Genomic DNA, 24,958 nt, shown 5'->3' on the forward strand with positions numbered 1-24,958 from the left:
CCCGCTCGGCAGCATGTGGGATCCTCCCGGACCAGGGCACGAACCCGTGTCCCCTGCATCGGCAGGCGGACTCTCAACCACTGCGCCACCAGGGAAGCCCGAGAAAGCCATTCTTAATCCATATAGTGTTAAGAGACATCCTTCACCTTATTCCTGAAGGATAAGTTATATCTTTCTCGGCCATGTAATTTTGGCATGGCAGGGAGTGGCTGTCAATATCTCATGACTGTGTCATCTATGTCTTTCCTTCCTTGTCCTCCTTCAGTTTCTCCTCAAATACAAAATTAAGGGAGTACATACTTTGTTAAGCTTTGTGATCCTCTCTGGAGAATTTCCTGTTGTGGCAGCCTGCAGCCTTGCAGAGAATTTTTCCTGAGATAAGTTTCTCTCTGGGCAAGACCATGGCTCCAAGTTAAAGTGAAATTGGGCAGTAAGCATCTTGATGGCAGAGAGCTTGTCTTACACAGCTATAGTTATTTACGACTGTGCCTTATATATAATTAGAGCTCAGTAAATATCACACATAACCATGGATCAGCAAGTTGAACAGGCCAAATGAATCAGTTAGAGTTGGTAAAAGTGAGCTCCAACTCTTCTTTCTGTGGCGTTCCCTATGCTTGCCTGTGGGCCAAGTCCTACCCGTGATACCTCCAAAATGCCTCTCAAGGAAGACCTCTGCTCTCTACCTTAGCCCTTGCTTGGCTTATGAGTCTAATTTCCTCCTGTGTTTCCTCCGCCTCATCCCCACTTCTCCTTCACTCTCTGTGCTGCTGAGAGACTTACTAGGAGTTGAATTGGACCATGACAGCCCTTTGCTTTAAAGGCCTTCTTAACTTCCTTTATCTACAGATTGAGTTTTCTGTTCCTAAGGTTGGCACTGCCTGCAAGGCCCTTCACATCATCATCTGCCCCCAGGCATTTTCAGACTTCTTTTCTGCCATTCTTTCTCTCCAACCACACCCACTTGTGCTTCAGCCACATGGAACTCTCTGTTCCCCTGACAGCAGTATGGGCTCATAGCACTGTGCCTGTGATCATGTGGTTGTCTCTGCCTGGCATGTCTTTCTCCCATTCTGCACCTGTCTAGTTCTTCCTTTTCCTTAAAATTCACCATAAATCCTTCCTCTCCAGAGCCTCTCCAGACTCTTTCCCACAGCTGGCTACATCTTCACCCATGCTTCCATGGTACCATCTCCTGTACCTCTGTTGGGATGCTCTTTGCTTATTATAAGTTTAAAAAAATCTATTTCCCCATTTCTCTCCCGATAAGGAGATCTTTTGATATCCTAGCACAGTATCAGCGTGCAGAAGGCACCCCATACATGTTGAAAGAGTGGAGGTATCTAAGTAATGGTTACTGTGTGGAACCCATGGCTTTTGCCCTAGAAAGTTAACCTTGACCGTTATTTGTGCCATCCACTCACTCTATTACCATCTGTAACCTATTGTTCATATTCCAGTAATATTCTCAAGTTAAGACCCACATAAAGGTCAGCTGAAAAGCCCCTCTCATTCTGCACAATGCAAGCGTTCTCCTGGTAAGGAAACCTATGTCAAATAGAATTTTTGGTTTGGCTGTTTGTGTCCAAGTTTTGGTCAAAGGAAAAGCCTTCATATCTCTTAGGCATCATCTGCCATCCTCTGCTCTGTAGTTTTAGGAAATTTAGATTAGCTGCCATTATTTTCTTAGTAACCTTATATATTTTTAATATCAGGTCTTTCTCATGGGTTGCCATCAGTTCTGTGTCATCTGTTTCATTCTTATTCCTCAGGATGTATCAGACCCAGCATGGTCTCTGGACCGGCAGCATCAGCAAATTGTCTGGCCTCAACCCAGACCTCCTGAGTCAGAAACTCTGGGATGAGGCCTGGCAGTCTGTGTGTTAACAAGCCCTTCAGGAGATTTGATTCTGATGCCTACCAAAGTTTGAGAATCGTGCTTATGGAGGACCCTGTGCACTATAAAAGTTTGCATATCGGAATAAGTCAGAAGAGTTGTCTTAAAATAATATCCATATCTGAGAGACTGCTGTGATTATATAATTTCAAGCAAACTGTCATGTGCAGGTGATGTCTAGTTAGTACAGGGAGTTTTTTTAAAAACCCAAAAGATGATAAACATGCACATGAGTAATCCATCCAAGAGCCACTTGACACAGAAGCAGAGATGAAAGTCTTTGACGTAGAAAAAGGAGCCAAGCCTTTCACAGTACCTTACGGAAGTAATAAAATTATGTGTAAAGACCTTGTGTGTAAAGACGTGCTTTAAGTGTGTGTGTGTGTGCATATGTGTGGGTGTGTGTGCGTGCATGTGTGTTTTTCATGGCTCACTTTAACAATACTGTGGTTAAAGAAAGAGTGAGTATATCTAGGTCAATATTGCTTCAGTAGAAAACTATAATCTTATTGTTTTGCTTTCTGTTTTCCCCTTTAAAAAAGAAATCCTTTTTTGGAAGACCCATCATATTTGATATCTGCCAGAAAAATTATAGGAAAACAGTTATCACTGCAAGCAAAGCACTTGCCCTTCCTTTTCTCATGCACTCTTTTCTATACTTTGATATTATAGTTCTCAGGTACATTTTCTTAAGAATTTCATAGTTCATCAGGAAGACAAGCTGGTGTCGAATTACTGATTTATTACAGGAAGTTTTTGCATTCATTTATTCAACAAATAAGTATTAATTATATATACCTAATAGTTCCTTGAATTGTGCTAGGTGCTGGGAATAAACAATGAATAGAATAGAAATGATTCTTACCCCAAAGGAGTAAGTACTTTATATTCTAATGATACTATAGAGAACTTTTTTTTTTTTTTTTTGCGGTACGTGGGCCTCTCACTGTTGTGGCCTCTTCTGTTGCGGAGCACAGGCTCCAGACGCGCAGGCTCAGCGGCCATGGCTCACGGGCCCAGCCGCTCCGCGGCATGTGGGATCCTCCCGGACCGGGGCACGAACCTGTGTCCCCTGCATCGGCAGGCGGACTCTCAAACACTGTGCCACCAGGAAGGCCCTTATAGAGAACTTGTTAACAAAACTCTTATACACATAAATTCCAAGAAGAGTAAGTCTTGCTTTAAAAATTTTTGTGTTACCCACTACTTGAAATTCATGAGCTCATCAACAGAACAAAACAAAACAAAAGCTTAAATGGGAATTTCTAAACAAGTATTTTGCTCCACTCTATTATTAAGGTTTTTAAGACGAATAAATCTCAACCAGAATATTTTCAAATATAATATCATTGCTAATTACATTTTCCAGTTAATTTTAGAATTAATCAGAAATCCCTGGATATCAACCCTTGGTTTGAAAGAAACCTTTCTTTAAGATAAAGTATCACATATGTAACTGAATTATTGATGATTTTGGATCTTTCGGTAATCAGTGAGAAGGTGATTATGCTAATATGAATTATGATTATAAAGTTATCGGTAAAGGAAAGGAGTGTAGGTGATTGATAGCAGTGTCCATTGAGCTTGCCATACACAGAAAGTTAATCTTTGAACCAAATCCCTAAGAAGTGCACATCCTTATTACGTATGAGAGAAGGGTACAGTTTATCAGTGAACATATGGGCAGTGCATATATAGATGTACACGTGAGCTATGCCTGGTTAAGTACTGGAAAAATCTATGGTGGGAAAGTTGGGTCAACTGGATTGAAGGTAGGATGAACTTGCAGTAGCCTTTATGAATATTTTTACAGGCAATAAAATAAAACAAAATAGTAGTCCTCATTAAAGACACAACAGTGACATGTACATCTGAAACTAGGAATAATGGATGCTGGGCTCTATTATTAATTTCTATTTAGCATCCTTTACTCACTAGCACTATTTAGGATGTTGATTCCTTTGCAGTTTGAGATGTCTATAAATTCATTTTGCTCTGTTGTGAATGACGTGCACACAGGAGATGTTTAGCACCACCCCTCACTGAGGGTCTGGCCCTGTATCCAAGTAATCAGTGCCATCGTGATTTTACAGCACAGGTGAGGAGGTTTTGATTTCGAGATTCTGTCTTCAAGGTTTGGACTTGCGTCTTCTTCCTGCTTGGGTTCTGCCTCAGTGTTTCCCCACCTTCTCAGTTCAGCCTTCATATACAAGTCTTGGATTCCTTTGCCTTCAATGAGCCAACAGAGTTATTCAAAAGGAATAGGTAGGAATAAATTCCATGGTAATACAACTCACAGTTAGTAAATCATTGCATATGCGTGATAATAATATGTCTATGTTTTAAGTTACAAATATATAAATGCCCATAAAAATAAATACTGAGAAAATTCAGTCTCTGAACTATGTCTGATTCCAAAACCCATGTAATTCTTATATGTAGTTCATTACCAACCCTTTTTCTTTTATGTTCATCTTTATCTTCTATCTTTCCTATATATTTTTTAAATTAATTTTTATTGGAGTATAGTTGCTTTACAATGTTGTGTAGTTTCTACAGTACAACAAAATGAATCAGCTATACATATACGTATATTCCCTGTTTTTTGGATTTCCTTAGCATTTAGGTCACCACAGCGCATTAGAGATCCCTGTCTTATATTCTTATGTTGCCTGCATTTTTTTTTCTTGTCACTGACACTTTTATAAACTCAACTTTAGAAGCATAGCAAGACATTCAAATGGTTGCCTGCATTTTTAAAATATGTCTTTCGTCTGACTTCTTACCCAAAGTATTTCATCCCAATCCACTTCTATAATTCTCATTTCCTCCTTTCAAAGAGACAATTGCAACACATTTTAGAAATAATTACAACGTGTGACACACCTCCCGAGTCTTTCTCAAATCTGTTTTCCTCAATTTCTCAATCTTTGGCTTTAAAGTCACTCACCTTTTTCCTGCTAATCCTCGTTATAAAAACTTAGCGTAATTTTGTAAACAATGTAAATGATCTCAGAGCTCTCCCAGGAAGAAACTGGACAGAATGTCATCCAGACAGCATAAGCGACGTACAGGGTCAAGTCTCTGAGATAAAGGTTCGAGAGCCTCCTAATGCTGTTACAGTCCAAATTTGATTCATTAAGCCAAAAGTCCATCCTTTCTAAAATAATAATCCATTGTCACAATCCTGGAATAGTTCCTGCTTAACTACAATGTATTATTCCAACTTACATTTACATCTTTCCCAGCCATCTTGATTATAGTTGAAAATCATTGACAGCCATTAGGGACATAATGGCATAACCTCTCAAATTTAAACAGAATAGAAGATTTTATAAATTACTAACAAAGTAATATCAGAATTTTGGGTAGATGCAGTTTTCCAGATTCTAAATGGGTGAGATATTTCATGATTGTGTCTCTAGTTTTCTATTCTACAGACCTCATTTCCTGTCTCTGATAACTATCCTCATCCAGGGGGTGCTTCCGTGAGTCAGGGTTTGGGTGAATCTGTCTTCCTCTTTTTCTAGGTGGGAAATCATTGTCAAATAGAATCATATACACTAAATAACTATATACCAAATAAAGCATTAATTCACCAATTTATAACATATTTATTTTCTTACTTTGAAGTTGATTTCTCCACCATCCTTTGCTAATCTATATATCCCATCCATAAATTGCAAGCATTTTTTTTCCTGAACTAGATAATGCCAGCACTTACTATAAGCATATCATAGCCTCCTCTGCTTGTCTGGATGGGGAGCTCGTTTCTTTTGTATTCACAGATAGTATTTTGGAAATGCCACTCTGTATACTGAGTTCATTCTTGGACCTCAAAATGTAGATCCCACATGAATTATTCCCATTCTGTAATCTGTCTTTATGAAACCAGCCAATTCTAATTGCTAGATGGAATTCTATAGATACCCTATGATGACTTACTGATGCTCTGTAACAGGAGTCTGCAAACATTTCTGTAAAGAGCCAACTTTGCAGTTTAGCCTGAAAGCAGACATAGATGATTTACGAACAAATGAGTGTCTGTGTCCCAGTAAAACTTTATTTACCAAAACAGGTGGTGGGCAGGATTTGGCCTGAGGGCCGTATTTTGCCTACCTCTGCTCTATAACATCCCTTGAAAAGTTGTTGTCGTCTCAATATTCTGCCATAAAGATATATATCCTTGCTGTTTGTTCTGGCAGTCCTTATTCTGACTTTTTCTTAACTGACATTGCTTATGTTCTCCAGCCTGTTCTATCTTTTTACTAGGAACCTGCGTTCTCATCAGGCCTTCAAAAGGCCATTGATCAATTTATTCCAATATAGTTCTAAAAAATAATCTCAAATTCAGTAGTTGATCTGCGTATCCTTTATTTTAGACAGTTTATGCTACAAGTCCACCATCCACCTCTCCCGCATTTGTTCTCATAATTACTGAACCTTGAATTCTGTTCAGGATGCCAAGCTGTTGTGAGAGAACCAGTTATGCTTCACCCTTAAAGGCATGGAGTTCTATGCTATTAGGGAAAACCAGATGGCTCAGAAACAGAAGTGAACCAATACATCTAAGGCCGGATGTAGAATAAAGCTAAATAGCAGATTATAAATCCTTCTCTTTGCTCCCCACCTAGGAATACTCCTTCCAACTACACCTTCTAATCTTTCCCCAGGTTTCACAGCTGACCTCTGTCTCAGTGTCCATACCGGTTGGGTCTACCTCTCTAACATGGAATCCATAACAGACGTTGCTATCCTTCATGAAGACGGTTCTTTTCTGGTGACTCCCCCCTTTCCTAGGAGGCAGGTTTTAGTTCAGTTGGTTTTTTTTTTTTTTTCTGTACGCGGGCCTCTCACTGTTATGGACTCTCCCGTTGCGGAGCACAGGCTCCGGACGCGCAGGCCCAGCGGCCATGGCTCACGGGCCCAGCCGCTCCGCAGCATGTGGGATCTTCCCGAACCGGGGCATGAACCCATGTCCCCTGCATCGGCAGGCGGACTCTCAACCACTGCGCCACCAGGGAAGCCCAGTTCAGTTGGTATTTAATTGCCCTTGTAGTTGGCCTACTTCTTCTTGCCCCTCTTGTCTTCTTTGGCGACTGCTTTATAGTTGACTCATTTCTAGTTCATTGGCTTTGCTTATTGCCTAATTTCTAGTTCAGAATTTCCCTTCCAGGAAGGGCCTGGGATGGGCATGGGAGGAGGAGGAGAGGTGGTAGCAAAGTTGGCTGAACTTTTTAGTGGACTGGATATAGGGTGTGAATTGATGAGGAAATGAAAGTTTATATTTGCTCAACTGAGTGAATGTTGGTGACATTTTTTGCTTTTTTTTTGAGATAAGCAACACTAACAAAGATCTAGATCTCAACCAAGAGATCTAGGCTAGAGATACTAATATCCACACAGGTATTAACGCTCATGGTCGCCTAGGAGAGACGGATGAGTAAGAAGATGTGGAGGTGGTATCTTGTAAAGATTGAATGGTGACACTAAGGTAGGGCTTGAATTTTCAAATGAAGTTTAAACTAGGTCTGGGAATGCAAAGTTCTTATACCATATTTTATAGTTTTCAACTACCTTTTCTAGATCTAGCCATTCCAATCTGAGGACAGGCATATAGACTCATCTTAAAGAAAACACAAGTTTAAAGTTGTTTGTTTCTTTCTCTTACACAGCTTTAAAGACTAGGGAAAGATATTTTTAAGCAATGTCCATATGAACGCTCCAAAATAAATGTGTGCCTGATTAGTACAATATATTTTAAATAAGTTGTTTAAATATTATGAAATGACTCTGCCCTTACATAGAGAATAGTCTACCTTTCCTAACATATAAAGATGCATGCAGGTGTCTAGTTCAGGAGAAATTTTTTGGAATATCTGATTCTCCCTTTCTCGTTTTCTCTCCTTTTTCATTTTTTTCAAAAAAAATTTTTTTTTTTTACATCCAGCACCTAGCTTACTATTTTTGGATATGAAGGGTTAGAACTTGAGCCTTGTAGGTAACTAAGCAGATGCCACCCAATATAGCACTTCCTATAAGAATGTAAAACTTCTCATAATTCACTTTTGTCTCTTTCTGTAAGATTCTGAATTTCTCCAGAAGGGAAATAAAGCCTTATTTCTTTTTAATTTACCTAGGAAAATAAACGTTAAGCATTCCAAAAAAAAGATGTCCTTACTGGAAAGACTTAGTGGAGTGGGCATTAACTCTGTAAATGCTGAGCAACTTTTGGAGAGAACTGTTTCCTCAGAGCATTGTCATATTTCTGAAAATATTGTGCCCAGATCACCCATATCAGAATCATCTGAGGTGCTTTTCGAAAGAACACATTCTTGGGCTTTTCTCTGACTCTAGTGTATCAGAGTCTTCTGATGGGGGTCTATGAATATTTCCTATTTGTTTTGATAAACTTGCCCAGGTGACTTGTATGTACACAAGGTTTGAGAACCTCTGGCTGGGTGGAAGACGGTCTGCTAGACCATTGACAGATCCCTGTCCTACTTACAGATATTTCTGCTGAAACTCCATGTTTGCATTCCTGAAAAAAGTCCTCATTTTACAAAATCGTAAGCTAAAAATAACGGGGCTTCTGGGAAAAGTAGGTCTGGGTGAAGAGAAGTGAAAACGTATGGAACTGTAATTGGAGCACTAACAAGAAAGTACAGTTACAACTCCAGTGATACTTGTTCTTAACAACTTAGTCGAATCTTTATATCCTTAAACCTTGAGACTGGTACCTATTTTGCAGGCGTTGGTCCTTGAGGGCATTCTCTTCTAGCAAAGATCAGTATTAACTTCTTTATCAGTTTTTTTTTAAAGACTGGTACATGCCATCATTATAGCACTTCTTACAAAAATGGGGAAATATCTTTGTACCTTTTTCATCTGTACCGTCAGCTCTTCCATTTAGCTTTACATAGTGGAAAATGATGTGATTCTTGAAGCCACTGAACTAGCTACAACTTGCAACACACATCTGTAGGATATTAGCTTTTTTTCATAAGATCTTCATGTCTTACCATGGCTATCTCTTTAATCAGAAGAAAGCTTGTCCCTTAGTGCTTTAAATCAATAATGTGCTGATATCATGCCCCTACTTAGGACCTACTTATTAATACATTAAAACATGCTATAGCAGAACCACTCTAGAAATTTTGCTTTCTCTCTATTTTTTGTCACCATTATTATGGTAAAATTCTTAAAGTTTGATTTCTCACAGTTACTTTTTAATGGTTAAATCAAAGAAGTCAACTGCATTGCTGGTGGATTTTTGTCAGAAAGTGTTGATACTAAAGACGATTTAGGAATGGCTTTCATGACCTGTCTAAAAGCTTGATTTAGGCTATGTTCTTATCTGTCAAATTTCTATAGCTGTCAACTTATGTCAGGATGATTTTCCCCCTCTTACAGATAGATCATTGTTCAACAGACTCACTGCACACTTTTGGTCCCATTACACAATTTTCCCTTGTGTTATGTAAGATATTTGAGGTATACCAAAGTCATGCAAGAAATAACTTTCTTTAGAAACAGAAATTATGGCCTAAAGCTAAGATATATGATTCCCAAGTGGTGAGCTTCTTCAGATATCAACCCAGAAGTGAATGTAATGTTTAATCTGTAAAGTCTTTGTCTGAAGATTTGTTTTAAATTTTTGTTTATTAAAATCCCTAAATGATGTTTTCCAGAAATCAAGAAAAAAATTACTACTACTTAAATAGTAAAGTTACTCAAAAAATGATTTATTTTATTTTGTTACCTTAACTGTCAAATTTAAGCACATTTCTACCCATATGTAGGTTTGGGTTCCTGAGAACCTTGGAAAATTTCATACAAGTCCTTTCTTCTCTTTTTTAGTAGTATGACAATACTATTGTCATTGGGGTGCTAGTGTTCATAAATCATATTTAAATATAAAAATCAGGTTGCTGACTCTCTGCTCATAAGTTCCTGAAACACAGTGTACAAAAAGGAGAAAAAAAAAAGATCTCCCTGACTCACTTTGGAGCTTAATAGCATTGAAAGATGATTCAACCTCTTGCTTTTATGGACAGGAAGCTGAGTCCCAAGATAGAGAATGATGGTCTTGGCCACGATTGGTTGGGGTCAGTCTCTGGGGCTGAACGTGGTTCCTGAACTCCTAAATGGTTTCCAACCTGTGTTCCCTGGGGTGTGTGATTCCTTCAGTGTGGATCCTCTCTTGGCCCCTGAGTAGAAGGCTATGAAAGGTGAAGTGATGCATAGCTAGTCGTTCTACTCACCCTGATTTATCAATTCTTATACATGAACATCCTATATGCCATTTCAGGAGATAGAGTTGCACCGTTCTTAATATCGGAAAATCAACAGAATCGATTTCTCTCTGGGAATTGTATTAGTTTCCTATGGCTGCTGTGACTAATTACCGCAAACTTAGAGGCTTAAAACGACACATTTATTATCTTGAAGTCCTATAGGTTAGAATTCCGAGACAGGTCTCACTGGGCTAAAATCACAGTGTTGGCAGGGCCGCATTTCCTTCTGGAAGCTCTGGGAGGAAATCCGTTTACTTGGCATTTCCAGCTTCTAGAGGCTTCTTGCATTCCTTGGCTCAGGGCCCCTTCCCCTGACTTCGGGAGCCAGCAGCATTACGTCTCTGACCGTTCTTCTACCGACTACACCAAGGAGAGATGATTTGCTCTTAAGCATTCACGTGACTGGATTGGGTGAACCAGCTGATACAGCATCATCTCCCCACATCAAGGTCCTCACTCACCCTGATCCCATCTGCAGAGTCCCTCTTGCCATACAAGGCAACATATTCACAGGTTCTAGGAATTAGCATTGAGACATCTTTGGGAGTCATGATTCCATCTGCCAGAGGAATGAATGTGCTTTCACTGGTCTTAGCTCTAAGTGAGCAGTCACTTTAAAAACTTTATGTTAATTTAGAAAGCTTTATAAACTGCTGAAATGTATTGAAGGCTTAAGTAAAGATATAATGAGAATTGCTACCAACATTTATTGAGGGCTTGCACTGGGACACATACTGCTCAGTGCTTAAATTGCATGATCTTTTTTAATCCTTTTAACAGCCCTATGAGGTAGATTGTATTGTAATCTCATTTTAAATTTTAGGAAACTGGGGTCTAGAGAATTTAAAGAACTTTCCCAAGGTTGCACAACTAGTATATGGCAGAGTGGGATTTGAATTTAGGTCTGTCTGACTCAGCCTTTTAACCAGGAAACTTCACAACTTATATTGAGTTGTAAAATGGTAAAAGTGTAATGGAGTATAATGAAATATTGAGAATATAATTTATGCAGAGGAAGCCTCCTTAATAGAGTTGTTTTAATATGAAAAGTAATATGCTACCATGAATAAAAGCTTTCAAAATGCCATTTTACCAATTGAGTAGTGTTTAACTGATTAATATTAGGCGGTTATAAATAATATTTAGGGATCAATTCTCAGTCTCAATTTAAATAGAAAAGAAAGCTATATTGCATGACTAAGTGGAAAGTATACAGCTACTTCAACAATTTTTTAGTGCTCTTAGAGTTCAAGATAAAGAATTTACTTTACAAGTCATGTAACAGTCTAATTGATTAATAGGCTCTCCCTCTATGCCTGTCCCTACCCCAGGATGTAAGCTCCAAGGAGATCAGGGATCTTGTTTGCCTTGTTCAAGTCTGTATCTTGAGTACTTAAAACAGTATTATCCATTCAGTAGACACTCAATAATATTCCTTGAAAGAATGGAAATCGAGAAATATCTAAGAGAATAAAGCTGGTTATCTCTATGAATGAGCCAGTATCTCAATACTAGTTGGATTTCAGAAGATGTTTTCAATATGGAATATTCTAATATGTTTGGCTAAGAAAAGACCATGTAATACATTCATATCATATGAGTAGGAAAGGTACATGATAACCCTGATAAAGCCAGCGTGTTTTTGCATAAATCTTGTGCATTAGAGAGAAACCAGTGGCTCATTTGATATGGAGTATTTGACTCCCAGACTGACTTTATTTCTTTATTCATTCTCCTATTCAGCAAGTATTATTGGGCACTGTGCTAGCTACTAGGGTAAAAGCTGAATTAAAAGAAAAAAGCCCCTGACTTAAAGGAGCCTTCTGTCTCCTGGGTGAAACAAATGCCTATAAAGATAAAATGCATTGTACTAAATGGAATAATAATGGCTTTATGGGAACACAGAAGAGGGACACTTAACTTACTATACAAAAAATACATAAATTGGGCTAGTCATCTTGAGTATGTTTTGGGGAAGGGATAATTTAGATTTACTGGGGAATTGCAAAGATAGGACAGAGTTCCCATATACCCTTCCTCCAGCTCCCTGTTCCCTTGATATATTGATCAAAACTGAAAATTAACATTGGTATAATGCTATTAGCTAAACTATAGACCTTATTCAGATTTTGCCATCTTGAGTATAACCTTTCGTGCTGAAATAAAATCACGTATGAAGGTGCTTCTTTTCCTTTTTTATTCTAATGCTACCTGCTTCATGCTTGCAGGGCTTTCCATGCATTGTAGTATTCTTCTATGAATCTAAAATTTTTATGACTTTAGAGACCCATTGTTTTCCTTTCTTGGCCTTCCTTGTATCAGTCTTGAGGCTTGTAGAATGTTTAGTCTATTCCTTTACACTGGTAGCACTTCCCTCTGAACATTTTAGTGACCCTTCTTGATAGTTTCCAGCTGCTTTTTTTTTTATCTTGAGGAGTGACCACAGCTATATGCAGTTTTTCAGCTGTTAATTACATGATTTGGTGTCACTTGGATTTATATGAGCTCACATTTTTTGACTTTTCAGCTGATCTATAGATAATGACAGTCCAGTCGGCACTAAAAATGAAAACACAATTATTTTAAAGATGCAAAATGCTGGCACCACCATTTTTAATTAGACTTTTACAGCTTTGTGAAATAGGTAAGGCAGATCTAGTCCCCTCACCCCTTTTTATGGATAAGATTATTGAGGTTCAGAGTGCCTCTTTGGTCCCACAGACCAAACAAGCCTTAGATCCTGGGTCTGCAAACTCCTGATTCTTACTGTTCATAGAGACTATGAAAACCTATAGATAGAAGCACAGAATGTGTGGAGTTTAGTCAGTTAAATTCATGGACTAGAAACCATTAGCAAAGAAGCCAATTAAATTTCTTTCTACATAAAAACAAACAAAACGAGATATTTCTAGTGGTGTGCCAGTGTCCCTGTGGAGGAAATGAAAGGCAAATGTTGACATGCTAAGTAAGCTTCATTTAGGTTTCTTTTGTGCCATGTTTGTGAATCTTTGTGCTGAGAAAATTTGATTGCAATTTGAGAACCAATGGATTATCTCAGAGCGTACAGGAAGCAGCTCACTTGTACTTTCAAGAGATGCTTTAGTGAACTAATTTTTTATGTCAAATAAGGGAAACTGTGAATTCGAAGTCTTCCTTATTGTGATTGTGTGTGTTGTCTGAAACCAGACTCCTTTGGCTCTGATCTTATAGTTTGGCTTCCAAGGACTGTGCAGGAAAGCGTCACAGCCTTGTAGCTCTGTGAGATAGGTCACAGAATTATATTGCTTTAGATGATCAATGATGTTGCACAGATTTCCTTACTGTAAACAGTCTGTTTATTTGACTCTGGTCATTTTCTGCCTCTTCAACAAATTTGTGACGCTGGGAACGCTAAGATAAGAAATTTGCCTTTCTTAGTCTTTCCTGTGGGATAGCAGTAAAATGATAAGGATTGTTAGTTGTTAGGTTGTCGGTGGACCAGCTTAAAAATGCAAAGAGCTACACACGCTTTAAAGATCCTCCGCAAGTCAAACTTGGGCCCTACTGAAGGAGGGATTGCAAAGCTGGTTATTTAACTATAGTAAGCAAAACAGAGACAGATTTAACTTTGATCTGGTTGGCCTCAGTGAATTGAGAAGCCTCCCTTCAATCCTGGCATGCACTTTTTAAGTGTCATTCAGTTTAACAAGTTATCTGTGAATAAAATAGAAAAATAAGGAACATGGTTACCAGAAAAGCTGACCTGCCTAAATAACAAAGAAAGACACTTTTGAGGTTCCGAAAGGAAACACGTTTATTTCATGATTAGTTCTGCTAGAGTGTTTTCTTCTTCACAGGAGACGTAGGTTTTAAGTGGCTTTGTGAAAAGAAAAGTAGATGATGGGGTACTAAGATTGGTATAAATTAGGGCTTTGTTCAAAAGCAGTGCTTTACGTTTTATGCGATGCTTAAAAGTTTTCCCACAGCTGTTATTGTTTAAAACTAGTTATAATCAAGTGTTAACTAACTCATCTTAGCTGGGAATTTCATCCAGTACAGAACATCGAAATAAGGTCCTTCTCTCAAAGGAAGAAAGAGAATTTTAGTGACATCAGTTAATTAAATGATTGTAATTCCATTTGAACAAAGAAATAATGGTCATAGACACATATTATTAACACATCAAGGTTATGCTAGTGTCCTAAATTTACTTAAGTCATGAACACATCACAGGAGAAGAACCCCGTTACCATAGGAAAATAAATAAATAGAATATCAAACTTTCAGTAACTGGGTATTTCTTCGGGTCTCTCTTTAAGTGACATATTGGAAGTGAGTATGGAAGGTATGGATAGCAAATGAAGGGGAAAAATAAACCCTGCTTTCTGACAACAGAAAAGATCAAATTTATAAACTTATGTCACATGAAATTTGCTACAGGTCAATTAGGTCAAACTGTAATGGATCCATTTTAACCCTGTGTATTGATGGCCTTAAGTGAAGCTTGCAGAACAGCTTCTCTGTGTCCGTAAGTGAGATGTCCTCATAATTGGGGACAGCTGTGCTGACAGCATTAATTAGGCAGGCCTGTTGAACACTTACCTTAAAGCTGCCAGCAACGGTGCCGTGATTGACTCCAGCTTCTCGGCGGGCGATCTGCCTTTACACCTGGAAAGAACATCAGTAATCTCTTAAGGCCCTTTTGTTGCCGTGTCCCCACGTGGGAGCTATTGCATTTCAGTGAACGCTGGAATGATCCACAGTCCACCCCTGTGGCATTTGGTAGATGACAAGCAATCACACAGTTCAAAAAACATTTTTTTGGTATAATAATACCAATTTCAAGTATTCTGTATTGTTGTGTTTTTTTTTAACATCTTTATTGGAGTATAATTGCTTCACAATGGTGTGCTAGCTTCTGCTCTATAAAAGTGAATCAGCTGTACATATACATATATTTCCCTGTAAATCATCAAAGTAACTTAGAAGAGTCAGCCATTTTCATATCAACTTTCTCTCCCAGACTATTTTTTGCACTTGGAATATGCAGAAATGATCTGTCCTGTGGTGTATGCCAGGTTTTATCAGGGAAATATGGACACTATTAACATATCGATAAATTAAATGTTACGTTTGACATATAAACATATCCAACAGAGCAGATTATTCAGTTGATTGCCTAGAAGTTAAGAGCAGGAGCTCTGGAGTCAGACTTCCAGGGTCCAGATACTGGCGCCACAATATGCAAGCTGTGTGACTGTGGGAGGTTGCTTTACCTCTCTGTCTCTGTCTTGCTATCTGTAAATTGGGAATCATGGTAATAATACATATCTCCTGGAATTGTTACAGAACTTAAAAGAGTTAATGAACATGACATTCTTAGAGCAGTGTCTGGTTCATAGTAAGTACTCAACCATTGTTAGCTATTATTGGGAGTTTATTGCTGAAAGTACTAAGAGAACCTTATTTTAACTTCATCTCATAGGTCTTGGGACCACTATTATAGTAGTTTTATAATTTTATCTTTGACCCTCAACCTATGAAGTAACTGGGTCAAGCACTACAGAACTGTATAGAAGAAGAAGATTGCTAATTTCAACAAACATAATATCAATTTCTCAGGCTGAAAAATTCTCTTACTAAAAATTCTCTTAGTAAATCTGAGCTCATTTCCCTTGTGGAATTGTATAGTGTTGAAAATCTCTCGCAGACACATGTGGAGAGGTGATCTAGTTGATATAGCTTATTATAAGACACATAAAATTACCATAGTGACTATGAAATGGAATAATCATTCTAGATCTTTAGTCTGCTATCCTCCTCCCCTTTTGCTTATCTCCACCTCAAACTGTGCAGAATCATCCTCCTGGAGGGAAAAGTCCTGGGTTTAAATCCAGGTCTGCAGCTTGGCAGCCTTGTGACCTTGAACAAGTGCCTGGATAACCCCCCGTATCCTCACCTATAAAACAGAAAGAATAATTATCCATCCTACAAGAAACACATACAAGGACAAGAGAAGAGGGAATTTGACACAAATGGTAAATCTGGGATATGCATTGATCATAAATAGCTTAAGAGTTAAGGGAACAAATTTAGACCTTATAGACTGGGGTCAATCGATGAAGACAATCGATCAACTTTGATTTGAAGGCAAAAGAGATAATATTAAAATATGTCTGCTTCTCCTGCTGAAATGGAAGAACAGTCTGGCTTCTGTGGGAGACTCTGAGATAAGGTAAATTAAAGGAGATGGGGAGGAACACAGTTGGAGGACCAGCATCTTAACTGAGGCAGGAGTCAAGTAGAGAACACTCTAACAGGGATGACCAGATAAGAGAACTATAGGAGAATATAAAAATCGCAAAGTAAAGGCAGTGCTGCTTATTGGGCAATTTTCCAGTAAATTTACATCTCCTCCCTATTAGCGTCACATGGCAGAGAGTGTAAGAGTCCTAATTCAGTGGAATGCATAAAAACAAAAAATAACATCACTGGGGCCCTTTGATCTCAAATTTAAAAAGTCTTTTGAGGTGGGTGTGGACTTTGGAATAATGTTTGGACTGGGTCTCTTCTTTATCAGTATCTTCTAGATCCTTCCTTCTACTTATTTTTTCAGCAAACACTTAGGGTCTTACTTTGTGCTAGGTCCCTGAGATCCTATATATCTTCCATCTGATACCTTTAGACATTTGGATGTTTGGATACAGTGCCAATCAAAATGGACACACCACTACCACCACCATCAAAAGCCTAAGCCTCCCGGGCTTCCATGGTGGCGCAGTGGTTGAGAGTCCGCCTGCCGATGCAGGGGACATGGGTTCGTGCCCCGGTCCGGGAAGATCCCACATGCCGCGGAGCGGCTGGGCCCGTGAGCCATGGCTGCTGAGTCTGCGCGTCCCGAGCCTGTGCTCCACAATGGGAGAGGCCACGACAGTGAGAGGCCCACGTACCGCAAAAAAAAAAAAAAAAAAAAAAAGCCTAAGCCTCCAAATAGGGACTGTGACCGCCTACTAATGACTGCTCTTACCTGACCTCCTTTGATTGGATAGGGATAAATTCCTTAAATGGTTCTCTTCTGTACATGTGCCTCTTCAGTGCAGCCTGTTGGGTATGGTGTTTAGCTGTAGAATGTGATAAGTCATTTTCTATGACCTTAGAATAAGCATAGTTTTTGACTAGCCCGGTTATGGCTCATACCCTAGAAATGAGCATTTAAAAGAATCCTACTGTTCAGTCAACTTGTAGCAGTGAACTGTGGGAAGGGAAACTTTGAGCTTGTCCATGTGTGAAAATCCCCACCGGTGGAGACTGAAATATTTGGGAAATCAAGGTTAACACCAGTAAGGTGCCAACTTTGGCTGTAGAGGTACTACCGTTGTGAATAATAGAAGTAAAATGCTAAATATCAGCCCTGGTTTTATTGTTATCTGTTGTATAATGACACCTTCCATGCAGATGTTAAGAGGATTGTTCAAAATGCTCATAAAGGGGCTTCCCTGGTGGCGCAGTGGTTGAGGGTCCGCCTGCCGATGCAGGGGACGCGGGTTCGTGCCCCGGTCCGGGAAGATCCCACATGCCGCGGAGCGGCTGGGACTGTGAGCCATGGCCGCTGAGCCTGTGCGTCCGGAGCCTGTGTTCCGCAACGGGAGAGGCCACAGCAGTGGGAGGCCCGCGTACCGCAAAAACAAACAAACAAACAAAATGCTCATAAAGATGTTATTCAGTAGTTCACACATCCTTGTATAAGGAGGTGGACATGGAACTGCTAAAATGGTATTTCTGGGTCCAACTATCTTCACTATACTTTGAAGCCTATTCTCAATGTGTTGACTGGTTTAGTTTGCTGCCAGTATTAGGGAGTCAGCTTGAGAACACTTTAAAATAAATCCCTGAACTTTATAGTGACTTTCTCACAAGTGGAGGCACCTACATGCTTTATCTCATTCTCCAGATATCCTTGCTGAATACACAGGGACACGTGGTAGTTTCCCATTTAAGCTCACGGGGAGCTCTAGTTAACCGGAGTTAGGAACAGTCTATCTGAAGGATGATTCGGCTGGACACAGGGCAGCGTGAGCAGCAGGTCACCACATGTGGCCACAAACAGTGACCTGTGGGATGGTCCTTAACATAACTTAAGATCACACACTGCCCCAGTAGCGATAGTTTTAATCCCAGGTGTATTGGGAAATACCATTGCCACTAGAACTTGCTGCCTTTTACATGGCTGTATTTACAAAATTGAAACCTGATAAGATAAATTTTCCCTTTTATAGTCAAATTTGTGAGTGCAGCCCGGAAGAGACGACCAGATGGCAAAGCCTAAACTTTATCTACTCTCTTCATTGTGACCAAAATCTTCTTGAGAAAGGAGTTTTAGAGACTTTCATCACTTATTTACCTTTAACATGACTATAAAAAAGAAAGGACATCCTTCTGCGTTGAGGACTGATTAATGATATTTGTGTGACTTTTATCAACTAACGCAATTGCCAGTCACCAGTTTTCACCGTGAGATCTGCACGTGTGTGGTATCAGGCTTTTAAATAGTTTTATGCAGGGAAGTGTTCACTGGGGTTGTAGCTGAAAGCTCACGGTTATTTGATAATATTTTGCAGGTTTCCTGTTTAGTTTGTTCAGAGTGTTGACGCTCTTCAGATTAACTGCACAGACACGGAGAGTTATAACATGAGCTAGCTTTGCATTGTCAGCACCTTCAAAGAACAGAAATAATTTATCTAGTGTCCCATGCTATCGGCATGTCTCAGCAGCATACACATGCTAAAATTTGTTTCCTGTTCTTAACAATACAGCACAATATTTGATATAGCAGTGCTGAACATATTTAAAAAAATAAGTGCTCAGGAGACAAGTAAAACGAGAGGATTGCTTAGATGAATGGTTCTTCTTACAAATTTATTTCACCTTTATTACAAATATTTATTCACACATGAAAGTATTGGAATAAATGAGCCTAGTGCCTTCAATTTTTGTGTGGTGAGCATGTAAAATAATTTTTTTGGATTACTGCCACAATTTTCTTTAAAGCCCTTTGAAACACTTAAAGCCTGTAAAAAGGAGTGCCGGTAAAACATGTGGCATTGCTCTGAGCGTTTTTGAGTTTATATATATATATATATATTTTTTTTTTTTTTTTATTTTACAAATTTAATCAGTTATACATATACATATGTTCCCATATCCCCTCCCTTTTGCGTCTCCCTCCCACCCTCCCTATCCCACCCCTCCAGGCGGTCACAAAGAACCGAGCTGATCTCCCTGTGCTATGCGGCTGCTTCCCACTAGCTATCTACCTTACGTTTGGTAGTGTATATATGTCCATGCCGCTCTTTCACTTTGTCACAGCTAGGCTGCTCCTTTTTGCACTTTACTGTCTGTCTCTATTGATACATTTCTAAGGGTGTGGATATATTCATATTAATGTCAAGCAGGTTTGAAATAGATTCAGGCAAAGACTGCTTAAAACTTGCTCTATCATTAAATTGTTTCAGGGTGTGGAAACGCTGCCTCTCCAGAATCACAATGAAAGCAGAATTATGAACTGTGGTAGACCAAATACAATTAAATCATTCCAAAGATGCTCAGACCACTTACTGCATTGGAAGCATTAACTTAGCATTGTGTTTGCCTTCAACCAATTTTTTTTTTTTTTTTTTTTTTTTGCTGTACGCGGGCCTCTCACTGCTGTGGCCTCTCCCGTTGCGGAGCACAGGCTCCGGACACACAGGCTCTGCGGCCATGGCTCGCGGGCCCAGCCGCTCCGCGGCATGTGGGATCTTCCAGGATCGGGGCACGAACCCGTGTCCCCTGCATCGGCAGGCGGACTGTCAACCACTGCGCCACCAGGGAAGCCCCAACCAATTTTTAATTAACAAACTATTTACTCTTAAACAAGAATTGAAAGGCACGTACATTTTTTTTTACAGTTTTAAAATCCAAGCGAAAAATTTTGGCAGTTTTAAACTCCAAGTACTCACTTTAAAAAATTGCCCCAAGGTTTAGACACTACCCCTGGTCTTATAAAGTTATACCTGAGTGTTAGAAAGTACTTGGTGGCGTACTTTTTCAGTGAAATAAATGAGATTATTTCATGCGAGTAAACTGTATACGTGAGAAACATACGTACTTTGAAAATATATTCTAGTAACATATAGTTATTATTTTGTAATCTAATGGAAGAAAATTTACTCTATTGAAAATTGTCTCACTATGACTAGAGGAGAAAAAACACACAGACCATATGTGCTCAATATTAGTTTGTATTTTTATCAAGTCTGTGAAATACCCAGGGCTATTCTGTTAGGATGGTTATATGAGAGGACAAAGAAGAATTTATGTTGTTGCCCAGTCTATAGGATGCTTGCATTTGGGCTTCACCTGGAGTGAGTGAGGAATTTTTATGGTACTTTTCTAGAAGGTACCACTGACCGCAGAACACCCATGAGCCAACAGTGCAGTCATGTGGCTGGGTTGGTGGGTCACAGATTTGTTTCTCCATTTACGGAGAATTTTGAGTTAACACCTTAAAACAGCTGTTCTCTGAAAAGCTGGGTATCCTCATGTCATAGGTGATTTCCCCTGAAGACATGCAGGGACATTATGACAAGTGGACTTCTAAGGAGGCAAAGTCAGAGTAGCCGGGAGCTTCTGTGCTTGTGACAGTCTTGAGACTACATGCACGTGAGAAGCTCAGGCTAGTCAATAGAGGTATATCCAAACCCCAAACATCAAGAAATGTTTGTACAACAGGGTCAGCTTAAGGAGTGGATATTTTAGCTAAGAAAGACCTTGTATCTGAAGGTCTGTGCCTCGTTACGTCATAGATCATCTCTTAAGGGCAAAGGATGTACTGGTCTTTGCACAAGAACCCCCAAAGGAAAGGATGGATGTGTTGATCTGCCAGATGAGGGATTATTTTCCTTGCACCAAAGGGGGGTTGGAGCCCCAAAGTCATGGTTATCAGGTTGAACATATGAGGATTTCAGTGCCATACCACTCACAGAATTTAAATGGAGGATATAGTCTTAAGAGCTACATTTGTAAATTATAACACAAATATTCCCAAGAATCTCCATGACTGCAAACTTAGCCAAGACTTTAAAAGTACTTAATGAAATCCTGAGACTTTTTTCAATGGCAGAAAGACCAGATGGAAAAGGCAGAAAAACTAAGAGAAACCACGACTCCTTTTTTCCTTTCTTTCTTCCTTCCTTCCTTTCTTTATGCATGCATTTCCTTGTTTGCTGAATCATGTGAAATTTAGTTGTAGACATGATGACATTTCACCCCTAAATACTTCAGCAGATACTGCCTGAGAACAAGGGCATTCTTCTGCATGACCACAATGCAGTTATCACACTTGAGAAATTTAATTTTGTTACAATACCTTTATTCAGATTTCCCCGATAGTCCCAATAATGTTCTTTATAACTATTTTTCCCCTAAACCAAGGTCCAATCAATCGCTACACATTGCATTTATTTGTCAAAGTTTCCTTTAATCTAGATCGGTTTCACAGTCTTTTATCATTCGTGACATTGGCATTCCTGAAGCCTAGACCAGTTGTTTTTGTAGAATATCCCTCAATTTGAATTTGTCCGATTGGTTCCTCACATTTGAAATCAAGACTCTTAATAAAGAAATAAGAAATAAATAAATAAATAAGAAATAAATAAATAAATGAAGACAGGAGGGTAAAGGGAAGGAGAGGTGAGTGAAAGGGAGGGGGGAACAGAATAAGAGAAAAGGAAGTAAAAAAAGATGCAAACAAATTGCATGAAGATTTCAAACAAGAAAACAATATCCAGTAGATCTGTATTCAGGCTGTATTGATAAGCAAATGAATGGAGTGGTGAGTGAGGGAACATGGTACTTATTGAGAGTTAAGGATATCTGAAATATTGTGTTTAGAACATTTTGCATAGACACAAGGGAAGAAAGCTTGAGAGTCTGGGTTGGGTGCCAAGTTAAACACAAAATTAAGTGAAAACAACAAAAAAATTCAAACTAGTTCTTTTCATCTGTACATTGAAAAAATGAGGTGTTTTATTTTTCTTAATATATGTAAACCAGTTTTTGGTGCCACTTAATGCCAGCAGATTTGTTTCTTTAAAACCCTTCACCAGGTTTACAAAATTGAAAATGATCTTAAGGCGTTAATAGGAATATACAAATACTATTCCAGATACATGAGAATTTAGTGTTTTTTAAAACCTCCGAAACAGAGATTCACAGACCGTATCTTAAAAGGAAGACTCCTAGAAAAGCTCTTCAGGAAGTAAATCTTATTTTCAAGCTGTCAGAAAAAAAAAAAAATAGAGAAAATCATCAGGTATCAAAGGCTAAGAACAGCTGAAATACGTTTCCTAACTCGCTGCTGTGTCTCCATATTTGGTGCCTGCTTCTCCGCCTCCTCTCCAAATAAGTAACAAGAGGGACACGTAATTGTAGGAATACTGCAGAGAAGCCACACGTTCAAATGCTTTTTGCTGTACTTTACTGGAAATTTTGTATGCTCATTCCTGACATTTTGGGAGGATTTTCTTGGTAAGGGAAGACTTGTAGAAAAACAAAACTACCCGGGGTAGGAAAGGTAATCCATTTCCTGTTGGTGTCTAACGTGGCTCTGACTGCTGTCCTTGGAGCCTTGAGGCTATACGCAGTGAATAATTGCTCACTGGATCCAGGAGGTGCAGTCTCCTTTGGTGAGTTTGAGGAATTAACTTCCCATTAAGGCTTGAACTGGGGCAGAAGTAGACTTTGTAGTTGGCTTTTCTAAGACTCAGTGGAAACAGAGATGTTGAGATCTCAGGTTCTGCTGTGTTGATTAGTAAGTGAAATTTTGTGTGTAGAGGAGAATCCATTTGTTATGCTTTTATTTTTTAAACTGTTTTATTATGAAAAAATCAGACATACTGTATAGAAATGTACAGCAAATCCCTGTTTCTACCTATTGCCTAACTTCTACAATGATCAGCTTCTTGGGAAAGTTTTTTTCATTTTTATGCCTACCCATTCCCCGCTACCATTTCATGTTGAAGTAAATCTCAGATATTATAACATTTTATCCATAAATATTTCAGTAGAGAATAGATATTCTTTGAAGCAGTCTTGCTTAAAGTAGGAGTGGTATATGTGTTTAATGTAAAGTGTCCTACAAATTAATGTACAATTTAAGTCTCTGTTGAGAAGGTTTAGAAGGGTGAAATCCAATCAAACTGATAACTTGACAGGAGTGTAGTGGCCTTCTGGAATGGTCATTCTTTGTTTGTGGAACTGTAACTGTAGGTCCAGTAAAAGAGTGATGTCACCAAAGAATTTCTGTCTTGAAGAAGTGAGCATTGTTAAGATTTATGAGTCCTCTTTGTTCTTTGGGCTACTTCTGGTGATAGGATAGTCTGACTCTCCAGAATGTTATAACCATGGACAAGAGATACTTACCTGTCTTTGAAAATAAACTTCCCATTTAAAAAATGGGTATGTTACCTGCTGTACCTATTCACAGAACTGTGATGAAGATAAATTGTCATCTGGGATATGAATGTGCTTTAGAAATAATGGCCCAGTTACATATTCTTTTTTAGCCTAGGATTTTGATTCTTTGAAATGACCAGTGTTCAGGATTTTTAATGGTATCAGAGAATGTAAAGATTGAGGAAATTACTATCTTGAAAAATATATATATATATATAAAATATATGTATGTATAAATTTTGGGAATTTTTTAAAGAATGATTTTTTATTGGAGTAGTGTTGATGTACAATATTATATGTTACAGGTGTACAATATAGTGATTCACAGTTTTGAAGGTTATACTCCATTTGTAGTTAATTTAAAATATTGGCTATATTCCCTGTGTTGTACAATATATTCTTGTAGCTTATCTTCTACATAGTAGTTTGTACCTCTTAATCCCCTACGCTTATATTGCCCCTCTCTGCTTCCCTCTCCCCACTGGTAACCACTAGTTTGTTCTCTATATCTGTGAGTATGTTTTAAAGAATAATTTCATTACCTTAGTTCTCTTTTCTTTTTCCCCCTGAATATATTTTATGTGAGCATTTTATTCTTCTCTAAGTTGAGATACATTTTGGTTGACACCCCCCCTCCCCTTTTTCTTTTCTCTCTCAGTTAGTAAAGCCTTTGGGAATGGTTTCTTGATCAAGCTTACCGAAATTAGTATGTTTCTCTTGGAAAGATTACCAGGTGATTGGAACGTTTTTTCCTTCTCTTTTCTTTTTTAGCCTTGCCTCCCCGATTGAAAGAGATGAAAAGTCAGGAGTCTGCAGCAGGTTCAAAACTAGTGCTTCGGTGCGAGACCAGTTCTGAATACTCCTCTCTCAAATTCAGATGGTTCAAGAATGGGAATGAATTAAACCGAAAGAACAAACCACAAAACATCAAGATACAAAAAAGGCCAGGGTGAGTATCATGCATATCACAGCAGGGGCAATGCCTAGCAATACAATGATGTAAGATATAAAAGTTACAAACAGCCTAGCAAATAAGTACACCATCAAAAAACACGACATATAATAAGTGAAAAGATTTTTCACTATATGGTGGCCAGAAATTGTGTCATTATATAGGAAAGAATTTAAAGTTTCTGATTCTTACAACTTGTGGATGAAGAAAGGAAAGGATGGATGTGGAAAGAAGTGTGGGGTGTGGGTGGAAATAGAAGGGATGAGGGAAGGTCGTATTAATAGCAGCTGTTGGGCTTCCCTGGTGGTGCAGTGGTTGAGAGTCTGCCTGCCGATGCAG

The 24,958-nt window shown here is 38.8% G+C and overlaps 1 protein-coding gene across 8 annotated transcripts in view; it reads left to right on the top strand.

The window, feature by feature from the left end:
* Positions 1 to 24,958, top strand: part of NRG1 (neuregulin 1) — a 1,033,559-nt gene that overhangs the window by 849,201 nt on the left and 159,400 nt on the right. For all 8 annotated transcript variants that reach the window (XM_060085726.1, XM_060085730.1, XM_060085729.1 and 5 more), the window contains exon 2: positions 24,439 to 24,616. In XM_060085726.1, coding sequence (XP_059941709.1) covers positions 24,439 to 24,616 — 178 coding nt within the window. The remainder of the gene's footprint in view (positions 1 to 24,438; positions 24,617 to 24,958) is intronic.

Source organism: Mesoplodon densirostris, chromosome 20, assembly GCF_025265405.1.
Source record: "Mesoplodon densirostris isolate mMesDen1 chromosome 20, mMesDen1 primary haplotype, whole genome shotgun sequence".
In the NCBI taxonomy this organism is placed as follows: Eukaryota; Metazoa; Chordata; class Mammalia; order Artiodactyla; family Ziphiidae; genus Mesoplodon; species Mesoplodon densirostris.